A 19369-nucleotide genomic window follows, 5' to 3' on the forward strand; every position below is an offset into this window, starting at 1 on the left:
AAAATGCTGAAAACATGGATTTAAGATGAGATAACAGTTTATAGAAAAGATTACATAATGTAGTTAATTTTATTATGATAAATGATAATAATTTTTATGTTATGATATAATAATTCCTTTCATATTAAAAACAAAAATCTACATTTTTTAATAGTTTTAGTGATAACAATTTCATCCCCAACAAAAGGTTGTTTTACCAAAACAATATTTTCTTCTACACTGTGCTTATATATACACATTTTTATGCTTTCATTTTTGGTTAATTGTTTCCGTTCGAATATATAAATCATGTATTTATCTACTGAATTTATGTTTTTTTAAACAAAAAAAAATTATATATATTGTAGTATATGTGGTTGATAAAATTCTTCCATAAAAATAAAATATACTGGACTAAAAAATGTATTAAGCATTTTAATCTTACAAGGAATAAAATGTACAGCTTTCATATTGGGTTAATTACAGTAGGATCAGCCCAAATAAAAATGATGTAGGGCCAGTTAAATTTTGTTTTCTCTAATTTAAAAAAAGAAACCAAGTTTATATAAGATGTTGTTCTTGAATTTATAAATGTCAACGATCAAATTATGCTTGTATTTTATTTATCTTGGAAAAAAACAATATGAAAATTGCTAAAGATATATCAGATGAACAAATCTGAGATACAGTATTTAAGAAGAAAGAAGATACAGAAATCTAGTACATTTAGATAATAGTCAAAGTCAAATTGCCAACATTATCCGTAGCTTAAACTACAGCTTAGATGTTAATGTGCGCTTTAGCTGTATTGAGTATTGCTGAATATCATGACACAATTTCTTAGCATGAAAGATATAGGTTGAAAGACAATCTATTGTTCCATCATCTCATCTTGTTTTACAATTACAAAATACAATCACAAATACAATCGTTTTAGTGAATACTATGAAATTACGACTTTAAAGCAGGATTGTGTCCTGTTTTAGGAGAATAGGCCTACTTCTCATTGTAAACGTAGAAACATAAGTTAATATAAATATTGATATTGGGTTTATGTTTACATTGTTGTAAAAGAAGAAAGAGAGTTCAACAAAATAATACATTAAGTCACTAGATTAGAAACTAGGATATATAATATTTAAAAAAAAAGTAAAAATATGATTTTATTAAGTTAATATTATAAAAGTGTAAAACCATATTTTTTAAAAAGTTGCATTTTTTCTGCTGCTGTATATACTGTATGTTTGATAAATCCTGGTATTATAATATCATAATTTTTGTTATGTGATCCGACATGAATTTTCGAAAAGACTAAATAAATCTGAATCATATTATTAAGCTCTGTCTACACTATCAAAGTTTATGTGACAAAAAAATGTGATGTGTCCATATATGGACTCATATCACTACCATATTTGGGCATATCACTACCATATTTTGGCATATCAATACCATATTTTGGTATATCACATTTTTTTTGTCAAACTAGTCTGACAGCGTAGACAGTGCTTTAAATACAGATATTCTTATTCATAAAAAGATTATTTTTAGTAACAAGTACAGGTTTTGTACAGTGCACTAGTTCACATTTTTTTATATAAAAAGAAATTATGAATCAATCTATATTCTCAGGGTAACCGTACTGAAATATTACCATTAGCTGAATCGTTGATTAAAGTCATCCTTGCAGAATGTAATAGGCTTCTCAATGCTGTAGGCGTTATGTATTATATGAAAGATTTCTCGGAATTTAAATTTATTGGTTTGTCAAGTCTGCAATTTTAACTGTATAATATTGCTTCCTAATTAGTAGTACGATACTTTATGAATATTATGCTCCGTCTACATTATCAAACTAGATTGACAAAAAAAGTGTGATGTCCCCAAATATGGTAGTGATATGCTTAAATAGAATAGTGATATGACATCATCATGTCAATGGCCAAATCACATTTTTTTGTCACATAAAGTTTGATATATAGATAGAGCTTCAGGCCTTGTCAAACCAGGGAGTTGTAACAACTCCCTGGTCAAACTAGTTATGACAAAAAAATGTGACCAAATATGGTAGTGATGCCCAAATAGGATAGTGATATGAAACCATCATGTCCATATATGGGCACATCACATTTTTTTGTCACATAATGTTTGATAGTGTACACAGAGCTTTGCTGTACTAAGATAAAAGATGAAGAAAGCTTGGAATTTATATCAGTACTTTCTTTCAGTTGAGTACTAGTTATTTTCCAGAAATTCAAATTGCAGAATCCCTACAGTATGAAAAGATTCCTACAAGACCCAAAACATGTCCACTTAATAGGGGTGTCCTATCAATTAGTTGTGCTGTAGTGATATATTTCTCCTGTTGATTTCAGGAGTTTCCCCTCACCAGCTGGGATGTTCTTAATGATAAAATTATGAGAAAACGAGCAGAGACGACATGAATACGGGATGATCAAGGATAGATTGGTCAAATTGATGTGCAAGATAGGAGAAAATGGAGAAGATGATACATAGAATGAAAAAATGACAGTTGGTTAAACCTTTGAAGAGATATAGCACTTAATGCTGTGGGGTTAAATACCAGTGAAGTCGAATTGAGTGCTCCTCCACTAGCTGAACTGGCTGGCTGAAAATATTTGATAAACTATTTCTGTGTACTGTCTTATTAATGTTTGCATATCATAATGTGCTGACAATGTAAAGGGAATTCGTGGCCTGGCTATATAGTATAATTTGGACTTGTAGCTGTTTTTGTTTTATCTTGGCATCTAACATCCAAATTTCACCAATGAATGGAAGATGGACAACACTGTACATGCAAGGCAAGTCTTGTAAAACTGTAGGTTTTCAGTAGTGACACTTCTTGGCCATGAGATAAATCCTGGTACTGATAGGTCAGTTCATGATGTTATCGAAGAAATTGTCACGTACAACAACAGTGAATTAGTTCTCTAATGACATGATTGGCAACAAGCCAAAGAAATCTGTAAAAATCTAACGATTTCGTTTCGGAACAGTATACGAAGGGACGAATTTTAAATTGACCAACAGCAGCCCCAATAATGAATGGAACAGCATATTCTGGGTTTACAATACAATATGCAATCTTTTATTAAAAGTCTGTCTACACTATCTTTATGTGACAAAAATGTGATATGGAAATGATGATGTCATATTACTACCATATTTGGGCATATCACTAGCATATTTGGGCACATCACACTTTCATCATAAACTAGTTTGATAGTGTAGACAGAGCTTAAGTCTACTGTCCCAAGCAAAATGTGAAAGCTTGATATTGTAGTGTCAGAACTGTAAACTTTCCGTTTACCTATTTGGGCAATACAAAGCAGAAAATTGGTCTAAATCCATTTTGATTTTTAGCAAATTTAATGAATTATATACTTTTTAAAAATAATATATTCAATAAAATGTTCATAAATCATAGAATGACGATGGGAATAAACCAATTACTCTAGATACTAGAATGCCCAAAGAAAACATTGCCAGAAATATATCAATTCAAAATCTCCATGATTTTTATGAGTTTGAAATGTTCGGAAAAGATGCTCTAGCCGATAGTCATCTAAGTGAAATACAGGAAACCAGATCTATTAAAGTCAAAATTAACTAAATAGCAGACAAGCGTAAAGAATGATTTACTTAAGTAACTATATTAGAAATATTTATTAAACTTAGGTTAGATGTTTTCATGAGTACTAGAAAAACTCCTTCTGGACACCTCTATTTAGGGACGACTTCCCATGGAAATGATCAATATATAACATTAGCCAACCCATAATCTGTACAGTATTAAGGGACACTTTGTGTGGAAATGATCAATATATAACATTAGCCAACCCATAATCTGTACAGTATTAAAGGGACACTTTGTGTGGAAATGATCAATATATAACATTAGCCAACCCATAATCTGTACAGTATTAAAAAGGGACACTTTGTGTGGAAATGATCAATATATGACATTAGCCAACCCATAATCTGTACAGTATTAAATGGACACTTCCCATGGAAATGATCAATATATAACATTAGCCAACCAATAATCTGTACAGTATTAAAGGGACACTTTGTGTGGAAATGATCAATATATAACATTAGCCAACCCATAATCTGTACAGTATTAAATGGACACTTTGTGTGGAAATGATCAATATATAACATTAGCCAACCCATAATCTGTACAGTATTAAATGGACACTTCCCATGGAAATGATCAATATATAACATTAGCCAACCCATAATCTGTACAGTATTAAATGGACACTTTGTGTGGAAATGATCAATATATAACATTAGCCAACCCATAATCTGTACAGTATTAAGGGACACTTCCCATGGAAATGATCAATATATAACATTAGCCAAACCATAATCTGTAAAGTATTAAAAAGGGACACTTTGTGTGGAAATGATCAATATATAACATTAGCCAACCCATAATCTGTACAGTATTAAATGGACACTTTGTGTGGAAATGATCAATATATAACATTAGCCAACCCATAATCTGTACAGTATTAAAGGGACACTTCCCATGGAAATGATCAATATATAACATTAGCCAACCAATAATCTGTACAGTATTAAAGGGACACTTTGTGTGGAAATGATCAATATATAACATTAGCCAACCCATAATAGCTGTACAGTATTAAAGGGACACTTCCCATGGAAAAGATCAATATATAACATTAGCCAACCCATAATCTGTACAGTATTAAAGGGACACTTTGTGTGGAAATGATCAATATATAACATTAGCCAACCCATAATCTGTACAGTATTAAGGGACACTTTGTGTGGAAATGATCAATATATAACATTAGCCAACCCATAATCTGTACAGTATTAAGGGACACTTCCCATGGAAATGATCAATATATAACATTAGCCAACCCATAATCTGTACAGTATTAAGGGACACTTCCCATGGAAATGATCAATATATAACATTAGCCAACCCATAATCTGTACAGTATTAAAGGGACACTTTGTGTGGAAATGATCAATATATAACATTAGCCAACCCATAATCTGTACAGTATTAAAGGGACACTTTGTGTGGAAATGATCAATATATAACATTAGCCAACCCATAATCTGTACAGTATTAAGGGACACTTTGTGTGGAAATGATCAATATATAACATTAGCCAACCCATAATCTGTACAGTATTAAGGGAGACTTTGTGTGGAAATGATCAATATATAACATTAGCCAACCCATAATCTGTACAGTATTAAAGGGACACTTCCCATGGAAATGATCAATATATAACATTAGCCAACCCATAATCTGTACAGTATTAAAGGGACACTTTGTGTGGAAATGATCAATATATAACATTAGCCAACCCATAATCTGTACAGTATTAAGGGACACTTTGTGTGGAAATGATCAATATATAACATTAGCCAACCCATAATCTGTACAGTATTAAGGGACACTTCCCATGGAAATGATCAATATATAACATTAGCCAACCCATAATCTGTACAGTATTAAGGGACACTTCCCATGGAAATGATCAATATATAACATTAGCCAACCCATAATCTGTACAGTATTAAAGGGACACTTTGTGTGGAAATGATCAATATATAACATTAGCCAACCCATAATCTGTACAGTATTAAAGGGACACTTTGTGTGGAAATGATCAATATATAACATTAGCCAACCCATAATCTGTACAGTATTAAGGGACACTTTGTGTGGAAATGATCAATATATAACATTAGCCAACCCATAATCTGTACAGTATTAAGGGAGACTTTGTGTGGAAATGATCAATATATAACATTAGCCAACCCATAATCTGTACAGTATTAAGGGACACTTTGTGTGGAAATGATCAATATATAACATTAGCCAACCCATAATCTGTACAGTATTAAGGGACACTTTGTGTGGAAATGATCAATATATAACATTAGCCAACCCATAATCTGTACAGTATTAAGGGACACTTTGTGTGGAAATGATCAATATATAACATTAGCCAACCCATAATCTGTACAGTATTAAGGGACACTTTGTGTGGAAATGATCAATATATAACATTAGCCAACCCATAATCTGTACAGTATTAAGGGAGACTTTGTGTGGTCCTGAAGGTGTCCCTAAATAGGGGTTCTAATGTATTATACTGGGCACTACTGAAACAATAGAGAGGTTTCGCAACCTTACGAATACGATAACGAAAACAGATAAGTCACGCATTTGTGAAACTTTTGAGCTGATCCCCATTTCATATTCGTAAAGCGTATTCGTGTTGACGAATATCACCAGTCATATTCGTAACTACAAAGCGAGTATAGTTTTTGATCTATTTTGCACATTTTGCATTTGAATCAGGAATGATTCATGATTATAATATAATTATATACTTTTATTGAAAGTAATTTATAAATAATTTACTATTTGTCAGGTTAATTTTGATAAATAGCAGTTTTTAAAGTTCTCACTCGCTTTGATGTTACGCTAGGCCTAGGCAGCCAAGCACCAAGCAACACGTACCTGCGCTTCACTCAAATTTACCACGGTCATATTTTGGACGGCGCCCTCAACATTTTGTTGCCATGCGAAACCGATTTTTACAGACTTACGAAAAACGAATATGTGTGCGTGACGTATCCGTTTTCGTTATCGTATTCGTAAGATTGCGAAACCTCCCTAATAGTGGCTTTTATACTGTGATCCAAATACTGAAATGTTAAAGATATAATTTATTATATTAAAATGTGTTGTTGAATATGTCATCATGTCACATAATAGTTATTCACTTTGACCAAAAACTGGATATAAAAAATTATTTACCTGAAAAAAAAGTTATGTAAAGCAAAAGGTACTTAAGTTGCCATTTAGACAATGAGTTTTTGGTTAAAATTAACAGTTTATTTTATCTTTTTGTAAGTGAAATCATTACATTTCTTTCCTACACAAATAATACTTTATTAAAATTGCAAAATAGCCTATATAAAGTATGATTTTATTAATCTTCATTTTTCATGTTTTTGGGGACAATATATCTTTAAGTATAAAGGCTAGCCAGAGTACTATAGAGAAAATTATGCACTATTTCAAATACTGTAGTAGGGCCAAAATAAAAACACAGTTTATTTCCTATATTAGTTTCTGAGACGATACAGAATATTCTCAATTCCTTCCAAGCTCATTATCTTCTAGCGTTACAAAATTGGTAACCGAATCTACATGTAAATCAGTCAGAACATTACAGTGTGAATTCTGTAAATTCTTAACTACAGCAATTAGAATTTAAATGATTGATTTTTCAGCTATTTACTTACATACTCAAGATTTTTAAGTGATGGTGCAATTAGTTTCGTAAGTGCATCAATTAAACACTTGCTGAAACGAAAAGTACAACAAATAACACTATAGGCCTATATTTAATCAAATAAAATAAATTTGAATTCACTTTAAACTGGTAATTTGCGGTAACCTATGATTTCAATCAATTATTTCTATTATAATCCATATCAATTGGTGGGAGAATTAAATGAAGGAGATATGACTTTCTCTCTTCTAAACATACTTTTGAGATTTTCATTTTATACATCCGACAATTAATCACCATTTATGTTTCTGGACGGACTCATAGATCATCTGATGAATTTTTACTCTCTGTTCCACACATAGCTACTAACATTTTTGGTCATAGATTGTTTTCTTTTGCAGCACCCACACTCTGGAATTCACTCCCGCTCAAATTAAACACTGCTCTTCTCTTGCCTTATTTAAAAAATTCCTCAAAACTTTTTTTTTCAACCACTAACATGCATAGCGCCATTGATTTTGATATAATAATAATAATAATATTAAACAATGAAGATATAGCCCTAAAACATTTAATATTTTTAGCAAAATTATGTATACTAGATGGTACGCTCGCTTCGCTCGCGTACCATCTAGGTCGTGCCCACAGATGGTTCTCGAATACACAGTAATTTCAGCGTAACAAAACTGGCGATTTCAAATGTACGTACCGCAGGACTATAGGCGGGACTATAGGCCTATACATTGTCGTTTACAGAAACGAATAAATAGACACGATGATTTATGTAGTCAACTAAAATTAGCACCCTGGGAATTACTTCCGAAGGAGAAACTTATCACAAAATGAGTCCAAGTTTTTGATTTGGACTCATTTAAAGAAACCCAATTTGTGTTTTGTATAGTAACATTAGGGTTGAGGGATGGGAAAGCGGATAGGTACAAAGAGTAACAATTTTTAAATATATTCTTTATCCACTCAGTAACGAAATATTTTTTTCATGTTTTATAGGCCTATAAATAATATACCTCTAAATACAGTAAAACATTTGCGATTTAATACTTTTTTTATTTTATTTATTTATTTATTTCTTTTAAATATTCATTGTACACTAATTTTCCCCGTGTATGGCAAGAGATTCCTAATTATATTAGAGAACATTCTTTATTTAGTTTAGTTAAAACTGTCACTGTCATAATCGATTGAAATATTAAAGTACCATGTCACGATACACCACTACGATGTTTATATTTGGTAATTATTAATTAATACAAACGTTGAGAAAGAACAGTCAGTATAAAGTTTATTTGTATATAATAATGTGTTTATATATCTAACAGTAGAGCCTATCCACAATCTCGCAAGTTTATTCTCAAAGGGCCCATATATTTACCTACCGTATGTGTTAAACCAAGGGCTCATAAATTTACCTACAGTACTTGTGTTAAACCAAGCTCTGGCAGACTGAGAGATTGGGATGTTCCATTCATCGCAAATCAATAGATTTGTATAATCGTATATTAAATCTATCAAAATAGTATTTTTTAAAGAAAATCGGCCTGTCTTCAACATTATGATGGTGTACTCTAGCTGTTCAACCGGTTTTCAGCTATTAAAAACAATTATCGTAGGAGGAGATAGGAAAATGCGAAGCCTCCTCGCATTTTTGTGGCGGGTATTTTTCAAGATGGACATCCATTATACAGTGTATACCACGGTCGGAAAACACCCCTATTTGGGGCAAATCTTGGAACCTAAATTCGTTTTAACCGTCAATAACTTATTATCTAACTTAATTTAATTAGTAAACAGGGTTACATCAGGTGGTTAAAATCAGTACCGAATGTACGAACCAACTTTATATACCATCGAGTAAAAATTATAGAAGTAAGGCGCGATTTACCGAATTTTGCCCTTACGTAAATTTATATATAGATTTATGTCATTTATATTAAAACAAAAACAGCAACAGCAAAAAAACACCCCTAAAATGTATATACGTCATATATATATTTTTCGGACTGATTTAATTAATTTTTTCCAGGATAATAATGTTCTCTACAGTATATTATTCTGATGAACTAAAGTATAGCCTCCAATATTATTTTCTTGTTTTGCTTCCAAATTTCTTTAATTCATATACTGTACTGTACCTTGACATTTCTATGTAAATGCTCTTTTTTGTCTGGATATCTTTGAATTACGTCAACTTTACTTTTGTACAAAATGTTAATATGTTGATCCGTCTCATAAAAAATATTGAAAAGCATTTAGTAATCTTTGATTCATTCATTTCATATCGCGAAATATCTTTCTGGATTCATTTGAGGAAGATAAATGACTCATGAGATTTAATGTCTTTTATCGTTAGAGGAAAAGTAAATTATGAAAAATGAATTTCAAAGAAAACATGAAAGCATTTTATAAATTGATCGCTATTTTGTTATCTCCATATAAAGCTCATTATGTTGCTGTTAAAAAAGGAAAATTTACATGTTAAAAATTTGCATCATACATCCAGCCTAGAAGCACTTTAAACAAAATTTATCAAAATGTTTACAAAAAGCAACGCATACGCTTCGTTAAAATGTGAGAAGACAATGCAAGCATGGCGTACGTGACACAAATCAACCAATCAAATGGCAAGGATACAGTATGTGTGTGTTATCATACTGTCGACTAAAAGAATCATAAATATTTTTAGCTTTACAATGCTACCAAGAACGTTTTTCAATTCACAATATACAGTGGCAGATCCAGGGGAGGGGGGGGGCGTCTGCACGCCGCCCCCCCCCCCCTATAAATCTGGAGACAAAAAAATTATCCTACTATAAGGGAAAAAAAGTGAAAAAAGAGAAAAAAAGTGAAAAAAGGGAAAAAAAGAGTAAAGTACTCTTACTTTTGATTAAAACACACTTTTTATTAGAGGTTACCATTGTCTGTAAATTTCTAACATTTTGGTGCCTGGATGTAACATGATATTGGCGGGCACCAACGATTCATACAAAGGACACCGCCATACAACCGCGTAGGCACCTATTGTTTAGATCGCTGGCAGTCAGCAAGCATAAATAAAAGTGTATATACGTCAAAAATGTAACGCCGTGGTTACCTACACATCATCATCATAGAGGATAACAATCGATTTTTTTTTCCTAGGCCACCAACCCAACTATATCAATACCTATTTGCTTCTCGGCAACAAACTGTTATATCGTCCTGTAATTAGTGTGTTTATTGGAGGGAAAAAGTATGATCGTTTTGTTCATTGGTAGCATGCTACATATGAGACTATCTTTTCCTGAAAATTAGAGTTTTATCATGAATTTTATGTGCAAGAGTACCATTTCTGCCGGCCATCTGGGGCTTTATTTAACAAACTTCGCTTCGCCATAGGTCCTGTCGAAATAGGCCTATAGGGAAAATGTTACCCTTTAATAGGCTAGTACCTCAGTTTTCATATTTAAAATATCAATTTTTTAATACATTTATTTAACGTGAGAGTGCCATTTCCGACCATCTAAAGGTGTTACATTTTCAAAATCGCCTCAGCTCAGCCCCAATTCTGAGTTGGTGCAGACTCTCTATAGTTGCATGCCCCCTTTCACAAAATCCTCAATCCGCCCCTCATATACAAATGTTAACAGTAAAATAAAAATAAACCGCATACTATTTGAACGACGCTCGATACGATTATGCGATTATGTACTACAGAATATGAAGAATGAGCACCGATTCATAATCTGATATTAAACTGTTCTAAATATGAATTTTGTATTGAAACTGTACATGAGAAGGAATTACGATATTATATACTACAAGACTTAACAACTACTTTAGGTAAATCTCTACTTTCACAAACGGTCCAATATAACCAGAAATATCAACTTTTTTTTTCTATTATTCCACGCAATAATCTTTGATTTTGAAAGGTAATGTATAAAAGTAATACTTAATGTATATTCATGTATAGATTTACAATGAACAATCTCAAAAACCATAAGAAAATAAATCAGTATTTACTTCTATAATTTACCACTGTCGGCAATATGTCTTGTACTGTCTTCGAAGTTTGTCTTTACGACGACTTAAAAATTAAGCTTTTTAAAATGTCATAGATGCTACTGCTCTTACTTAAATGCCTAAATTTTCTTAGTATTGAAATATTGAGGCCATTTTAAATACTTCTTACAAACTTCAAAGAAAGTGAGGTAAGTTTACTGTATGTTGTGATTCTTTATTTCAAACTTTATACTATGACATTATTCTGATGTGTGTGTATTTGATTTCTAATAATTTTGATTGGTTCATTGTTCTTTTATATTTATTCCTTCTGATTGGTCAATTGATTGTAGACCTTATTAAAACTTGTTATAGTAATATTATCATTATTTTGATATCGTGAATTAAATTGATACTTGATACTAACAATTACATTTTTATTCCTCAAGATGAAATAAAATTAGCTTGGAACTACAATATTTTTTTCCTTTGAGCACGGCCTTACTGAAAAACAACTTTCAGTTGAGTTAAGTATCCGTGATTAAATAAAGCTTATTAAATATTATTATTAGGCCTATTATTATTATCATAATACATGTTCATACAAACTTTTCAGCTGGGAGAAAAAATGTGTTTTTCTAATATTTTATTTTTATTTTTATTTTATTCAATCAAAACCAACAGCGATAAATACCGCCACTAACAGGTTTGAAACATAAAACAATACAACATCAAAAACGGTTAATAATAACTATCTTTCCTTTTGTTTTTTCATTCTTGATTATATTTTATAACCGAGTATCTTTTTAATCTCACTTCTGTATATCATTAATCAATAAACAAAATAAAAAAAGAGGCTTCTGGCGGTACAGTAATATATGTCAATATTTTTACTTACTTCTTATTTCCAGCAGTGATGGAAAAGAGAGTTCCTTTACTCCTTGCTGTCTGTATGAAGCTGCCCATTATTGTATATTCCTTGGCTTCCATTAGAAGCTGCTGAGCTTTCTCAAAATCTGCAGTGCTAACATTTAACTCTCTCTTTCTGTCACCTTCTGCAAAATGATTCAAACATTTATTAAAGCGCGAAAAAGAACTTTCCCCATCACATTTTCGGAAAGAAAAAAATTACAAAATAATTTTAAAAACTCTTTTTTACCTTCTGCAAAATGATAGGAACGATTCAATCTTTAATTTAAGTGCAAAAAAGAACTTTCTCAATAACATTTTCGGAAAGAAAAAAAATGTTACAAAACGTCAAAATTCTTGAAAATGAGCAATCCAACTTGCAAGAAAGTACATTTTGCCCAATTTTTTTTCTAAAAATACCAAAATTAAGTTTGAAAAGTTTGTAGATCAAAGTTTACCATATCTTCATATTGTTAAATCTAAAACTAATCTTTAAAAAATTACCGTTCGTAGGAGAAAACACACCTAGATATGAAATTGTCAACAAGAAACACTGAAAAATCTACAAGTAAATTTAGTTTTCTAGGGTGAATTTTGAACCCTAAAATATATTGGCAAGACATTTATATTATTTATTTGTTATTTTCACCATAATTTCAAGAGAGTGACCCAACCAGTCTGAGCTGTTATAAATAGCTAGCATTTATGATGGGAGATTTGAGGAATGCGAGGACAGGTGTTTTTTAAAAGAAATTACTTTACTAATAAACATGTTTATTTAGTAAAATTTAAAATATAAAATAGATAGCATATAGTAAATACATAGATTATGAAAGAAGTGTATCCAATCATGCAACTCTTTCTAGATTATTTATTTAAGATTATAATAGGATCCCATCAGAAATAACCTGGAAAATCGTTTATAAATGTATTTGTAATATCAATTTTAATGTTATCTGTATTTTTAAAAATGATTTTCCTATTAAATTAAAATCAAATCAAACAAATATAATTATGCATTATAAAAATGTTTTTTTTATGTTTAAAGTGTTCACTGTCAATCATTTTAGAGTTATTTCTTACAGTACAACATTAATTATAAGATTACAATAAAATTACTTGCAAATAGACCATCCCCATGCTTCAGTTTGGTTTTTCATTTTGGACCTTTTTTTTGGTACTTTTTTAATTTTCTATTCTGTTCTTACAGGTTTCGCATTTAATAAAATGCTAAATTCAAGGTATCATTCATTATTATAAGTCATATAATAGATTTTTAGATGATACTAAGTTTTATAATCTATAATATTACAATATCAAATCTTCAAATATTCATAGTTATTTTATTAAGTTCTATAGCTGAGGAGTGACATATTCAAAGAATGTAATTATTTTTGAAAGGAAAAAAATAATTTTCTGCAATATCATCACGTCATTTTATGCAAACATTGATTCTTGTTTGAAACATATTTTTCTGAAAAATACTAGTCATTTTAACATTTCTAATTTCTTAGACTACCAATCAGTTGGCGAGTCGTTCAAAACATCTGCCAGAAAGTATGAGTAAAAAAACCAATGATAAATCACCTTACCTTAAACTTTTGGCTAAAACGACTATAAATTATTATTATTTAAGGATATATTTCAAAATAAATAGTTTGCTTTTGGCAAAATAACAGAGAACTTTAGATCATAAATAACATTTACGTAAAGAGGAATCATATTCCAATATATATTCAGCTAACTTGGATTAAAATTTCATCAAACTTAAAAGAAGTAATTTCATTTTTTCCTATTGATGCATTTTGTATGCAACTTTCAGAAGTCTGAATATTTCGAAATATGTCTCAGATCAAACCGCGACTGAAGAAATTGGTTCACAATAAAGGTAGATGATTTTAAGGAATAAGGTCAAGATTATTCTAATGCAATTACTGCAATAACTACACTTATATTATATATTATTTTATTTTGTTTCAAGGCAATCACTTCAATAAAACAATGTGTTAGTTGCCACAAAAATCTAAATAATTACATAATCATTCCATTAATGTAAATTACTTTATATTATTAGTTGTCAATATTTTTATTATATTGAATGTTCTCTACTGAACCACTTTGGAAATCAATGTTTTAGCACTGAAAGTGTCATTCAGTATAAAGACAGAATAAATAAATAGTAGTTTCGGTCACAATAAAGCCATTACCTATACAGTTTAGTATGGTTCACATTGAAATGCTTTTTAAAAGTAAAAAAATGTTGATGCAAAATTCAATGAAATTACCTTCATTTTCAAAAGGAGAGGTATGCTATGTAGTTTCACCAATGACATTTGTTTAAAAATTATTTATTAAGCTCTGTCTACACTATCAATTTTATCAAAATGTGATGTGCCCATATATTGACATGATGATGTCATATCACTACCATATTTGGGCACATCACACTTTGTTGTCAAACTAGTTTGATAGTGTAGAGAGAGCTTTAGGGTATCATTAGCTTGATAAGCAATCAAGTGAAAATGTTCCCTGCTTAGGATAATTAAAAACATTTTAGATATACCTGTAGTTCAAATCTTGTCTTATTTCTTATTTAATCACATTTTTAATGAGTAATAGTGCAATGAACACAGTACAGAGCATGCTTGAGCAAATAGCTTCTTATAATATTGGCTATTGATTACTTGCCTTCAAACAACAGTGCAGGTTCTTTGCTGTTTGTCCCAGGCACCTGAAGTGTATCTCTTAGATTCAATAGTACAGATTCAATCAAATCAACCTCAAGCCTTGAGTCAATACCAAAACCATATCCTGAAAATAGAGCAAAGAATTATTATAATAATCTCATTCATTCATAATTATGATTTGTTTATCCTTGCAATTACGTATCACATGTCATTTGGAATTAGCCCTATCTAACGAAAAAGTGATAGGCCCTATCCAATGGATAATCAATGCGCACAAATACACATTCAGCTTTCTGTAAACATTTTGAGAATACGCGTTTAAAGATGGAGCGCGTTTAAAGATGGAGCACGTTGCTTAGTTTCCCGGGCTATCATTCGTTACTGATTTACAATGGATAACTTTAATCAAATTATGTGTGTTATAAAACATGCAACGTTGTTTTCTGATCACGTTCGATAATAACTAAAACTATAACTGTTCTACTACGCGTTCAAAGTTTGAGCACTGCCTGTTTTAAAGGCCTAGCTTCCCGGCCTAGCATTTGTCAATGATTTACAATGATAACTTAAATTAAAGTATGTGTGTTACAAAACAAATAATGAATGTTTTGCATTCGTTGAATGGAGAATATTTCATTCATTCTAATGAAATATTCTCACCATCCAACTCATAAACTTCATTATTTAAATAATATTTAACAATAATTCATCGTTGAACACAGTCAAAGTCATTAACTTCTTATCGGCTTTAATACGGAAGATTGTAATGATATATCTACTGTATATGTATGCAATATACAGTACAAACTTCTTCTCATTAATTTAACAATATTCTGCAATCATAGCAACGATCCAGGTCTTTAATAATAAATACTTAGAAACCATCCAGGGACCACAAAACAAATTTTACAGCTATGAATTTGCAATTAACTTTGAGCAGAGTTAAAACATTTCCATAGCAACAGATGTGGGGATTATTAAGAAAAATGATATTACAAATGTAATTACGATTCCGAACAATTCACAATAGATACATTTAATTGCCAGAGAATCTCTAACATTTATTGTTCACATACATGAATAGTCTCTGTCTCTCTCTTTTATCACCAATTAAATATTAATTATGGCATTGTACATTATAATTATGTACAGTACTGTAGTTTTATTAGGATCATTACAGAATATTTTATCGTCCAACTATGCATTTTTTAAATGTCAAACAATCATTTTCATAAGCATATCAAATATAGTTTTCATTTTTTATAATTATTGATGATAATAGTTAAGACAGTTATTTGTTCTTATTTATGCCTATTAATATCATCATTATTATTAAAGTATTTCTTTATTGTTACCTAAATACTATTTTTTTAACTTGACAAGAAGATAATGCTCTAATGCGGATATAAGGAATCAGATAATGAGATACAGTAGTGTTATATACCATTTATTTAATTTTATTAATTTTTCAGCTGCTACAGTAAAATGCGGATATAAGGAATCAGACAAAAACAAAGATATACTGTAGTGGTATATCCCACTTTCATTTTCTATTTATTAAATTTTCTTATTTTCTGCAAACACACACAAACAGCAACACATAGTTTGATTGGGCCAAGGAGTAGCAAAAGAGACCTACAGCCTACTGTATGTTGCTGCCGATTAGGCATGCCAAGACTCAAAATGCAATCATATATAAATGATAATACAGTTCAACTCTACGCAAAAACTATAATAGGTTTAATATAATTTCCAAGCTGATTCTAAATTGGCATTCTTTTGAATCAACTTAGTTAGGAGCAGAAGACAAGCATTGCAATTATATTTCACAGACTGAGATCTAATTTGATTTGTCTCACTGCAAAATTTAAATTGGCAAATCTTTACAAATGAACCAACACGAAAAAAAAAACAATAGTATTTAAGTTAGAAATGGAAGAAGCATTCAAATTACACTAGACTATAGGTCTGATTCAATTTCCAAGCTGACATTCTTAAAGAAATTGGCAAATTACACAAATGAACAAGAACTACAGTACTAGTTCTAATTAAATTTCCAAGTTGAGTATTGCGAGTATTGTATACAATACAATGCAATTCGCTTTCACACAAATTAGGGAAATTGGGCGACTATCATTTTAAAGAACCTAGTACATCTTTTGAGACGAGTAGGGGGTTACCCCGGTGTATTAGTACATCACAGCCACTGATAACCAACTGGGCCCTCTGGGAGACCAGTCTTTGACTGAAGAGGTTACTCAGTATAAATATATATTTCAATCAATTTCAAAATACAGGTACTCGATTGAAAGCAGCAATAACGTAGAAGTAGTCACTGTTTTATGTGCTAAACAAAACAGGGGGATTACCACCTATCTGATAGGACAGTAATTAATTTACTATTGGAAATCTTTGGCCACAAGTGCCTAAAGACATAAAAATAAAAAAATAAATAATAAAATAAACCGTGAAAGACCATAGGTTTCCAATCCCCATTGTTGTTTTCTGCGTGTTCCAATTGGCAGAAATACATGTAGATAGCGTACCATCTTTTAGATGAGATGTTGAGTCGTCTGCAACATGGCTCATGTTCACCGCAGTACACTCTTCGAAAAGAGTAGAGGATTGTCTCCCAGTGTACTGTCCAATTCACATCTAAGGACTTTATAGTGGGTTATTTAAAAAAACAGCAAAAATGAATACACACAATATTGTAATACACTGTATGTATTGTAAAAGAAATTGCACTTTATTTCTCAAAAGTAGCACAGTACTATGTTTATGTAATCTTACAACTATAAATAGCATGTACTAGGCCTACTGTACTTTCCCTATGTCATTTGCACTTGTAAATTGAGCACAGACGAAAACATCGTTATTACTAACTCACTGAAAACTACACATAAATGACAGAGTAGATTAAAAGAATAAATTATTTCTAATTTGAATACCATAAATTTTTATGCATAAATTCTTGATAGAATTGCATAAAGATCTGTGCATATATACACCTCTTATAATTTTCCTCCTCCATTGGTAATTTTTTGTGCGGAAAAAATCCTACCTAGCTATTAAGATCAAATTAAAATAAAATTTTATAGCTGCCCTATGTACCGGTTAGCCAAATGTTTGTATGAGACGAGGGCCTCATTCTAGTCTATTTGACAGCAAAGTGAGCCTATGCAATTAATTATTTAATCTTACCCATACATTGGGTTAACAAACTATAGGGCAACATAAAATAAATGGAAAAAATAATTCTATGTTATCATAGGTGTATTTAATAAATATGATTACAAACTATCTATTTTAAAATAGATATAATACAGTGATGTACAGTAGCCACAAGAAATAAAGTGGTGCGGTTTTTCGTAAGAAAAGGGTTGAACAGTCTCTGTTCAAGCCACAGAGTTGTCAAAGGCCTCTGTGAAAAAGTGGACAGGTTGAAACCTTACTGGTGGCTACAGCCCTTTTAGACTTTATTGTACATTCACACGTTTCTCCATTTTGTTTGAAAAAAGAACAACCTGACAACAATCCTCTAGCATTTGGAATGCTGATAAATTCATACTGAATTTTACAACCAAGGAGTGACAATTAAATACCTAGGTACACAACACATCCGTTTAGAAAATTACTTTACAACGCCATTTTACAGTATACATTTGACAAATGTCGTGGGTACATACCCGTTAGTTAAATTACTTCACAACACTGTAAACCACTAATAATCAAATTATACATAATTATTTGAGTTGTCAATAGCAACCACAGGTTTTGCGTTATTCTGACCTTGGCGTGATCTTCAGGGGAAAGAAACTTAATCCAGTAACTGCTAAATGAGGATTGATTTTGGCGGGGTTACTTAGGGCAAGCTTTTTAACTGCGTCTTTCAATTAATGCATGTCAGTTTTAGTAGAGCGAGATGTGTGTGTTACTTTAGTATAATGTAAACACGAGATATTTTAATCTAATATCGGGTAGTAAAGTTAGGCTCACTGTACATTCAGAGATTTTAGCTGCTGATACTAGACTTTTTAATTGCGTATTTCAATTAATGTTTCTTAGTTTTAGTAGTATGAAATGTAAGGTATACTTGGGTTAAAAGTAAACTTTATCTAACATTAAATGTATTTCTTCAATTAGTAAATTATGAAATTAATTATTAAAGTGGTATTAAAATTTTCTTTTCTTATTTTCTGTTCTGCTCTATGTTTTGACAATACTACAACTACACTTTACTTTATATCATTTGATTTATGATAAAAGTTAAGGGATCCTTGATAATGACTATGTGTATTTATTTTTATTTTTTTATTCAACATTATTTATAGAGGGTGACCCTAAACAGAGTATGTCGACAACCAAAGGGCCCTCTTGATGAGTTATGATATAAGTGTCTGTGTGACAGTGGCTGTGTGTATACTAGTACACCGGGCGACCCCCTATTCGTCTCAAAAGATGTAC

The 19369-nt window shown here is 31.0% G+C and overlaps 1 protein-coding gene across 2 annotated transcripts in view; it reads right to left on the reverse strand.

The window, feature by feature from the left end:
- Positions 1–19369, reverse strand: part of LOC140040879 (protein kinase C-binding protein NELL2a-like) — a 59310-nt gene that overhangs the window by 31487 nt on the left and 8454 nt on the right. For both annotated transcript variants that reach the window (XM_072087136.1, XM_072087135.1), the window contains 2 exons: positions 14904–15026; positions 12205–12361 (listed from right to left, as the gene is read on the reverse strand). In XM_072087136.1, coding sequence (XP_071943237.1) covers positions 12205–12361; positions 14904–15026 — 280 coding nt within the window. The remainder of the gene's footprint in view (positions 1–12204; positions 12362–14903; positions 15027–19369) is intronic.

The sequence above is a fragment of the Antedon mediterranea genome, chromosome 2 (genome assembly GCF_964355755.1).
Source record: "Antedon mediterranea chromosome 2, ecAntMedi1.1, whole genome shotgun sequence".
NCBI classification, from domain to species: Eukaryota; Metazoa; Echinodermata; class Crinoidea; order Comatulida; family Antedonidae; genus Antedon; species Antedon mediterranea.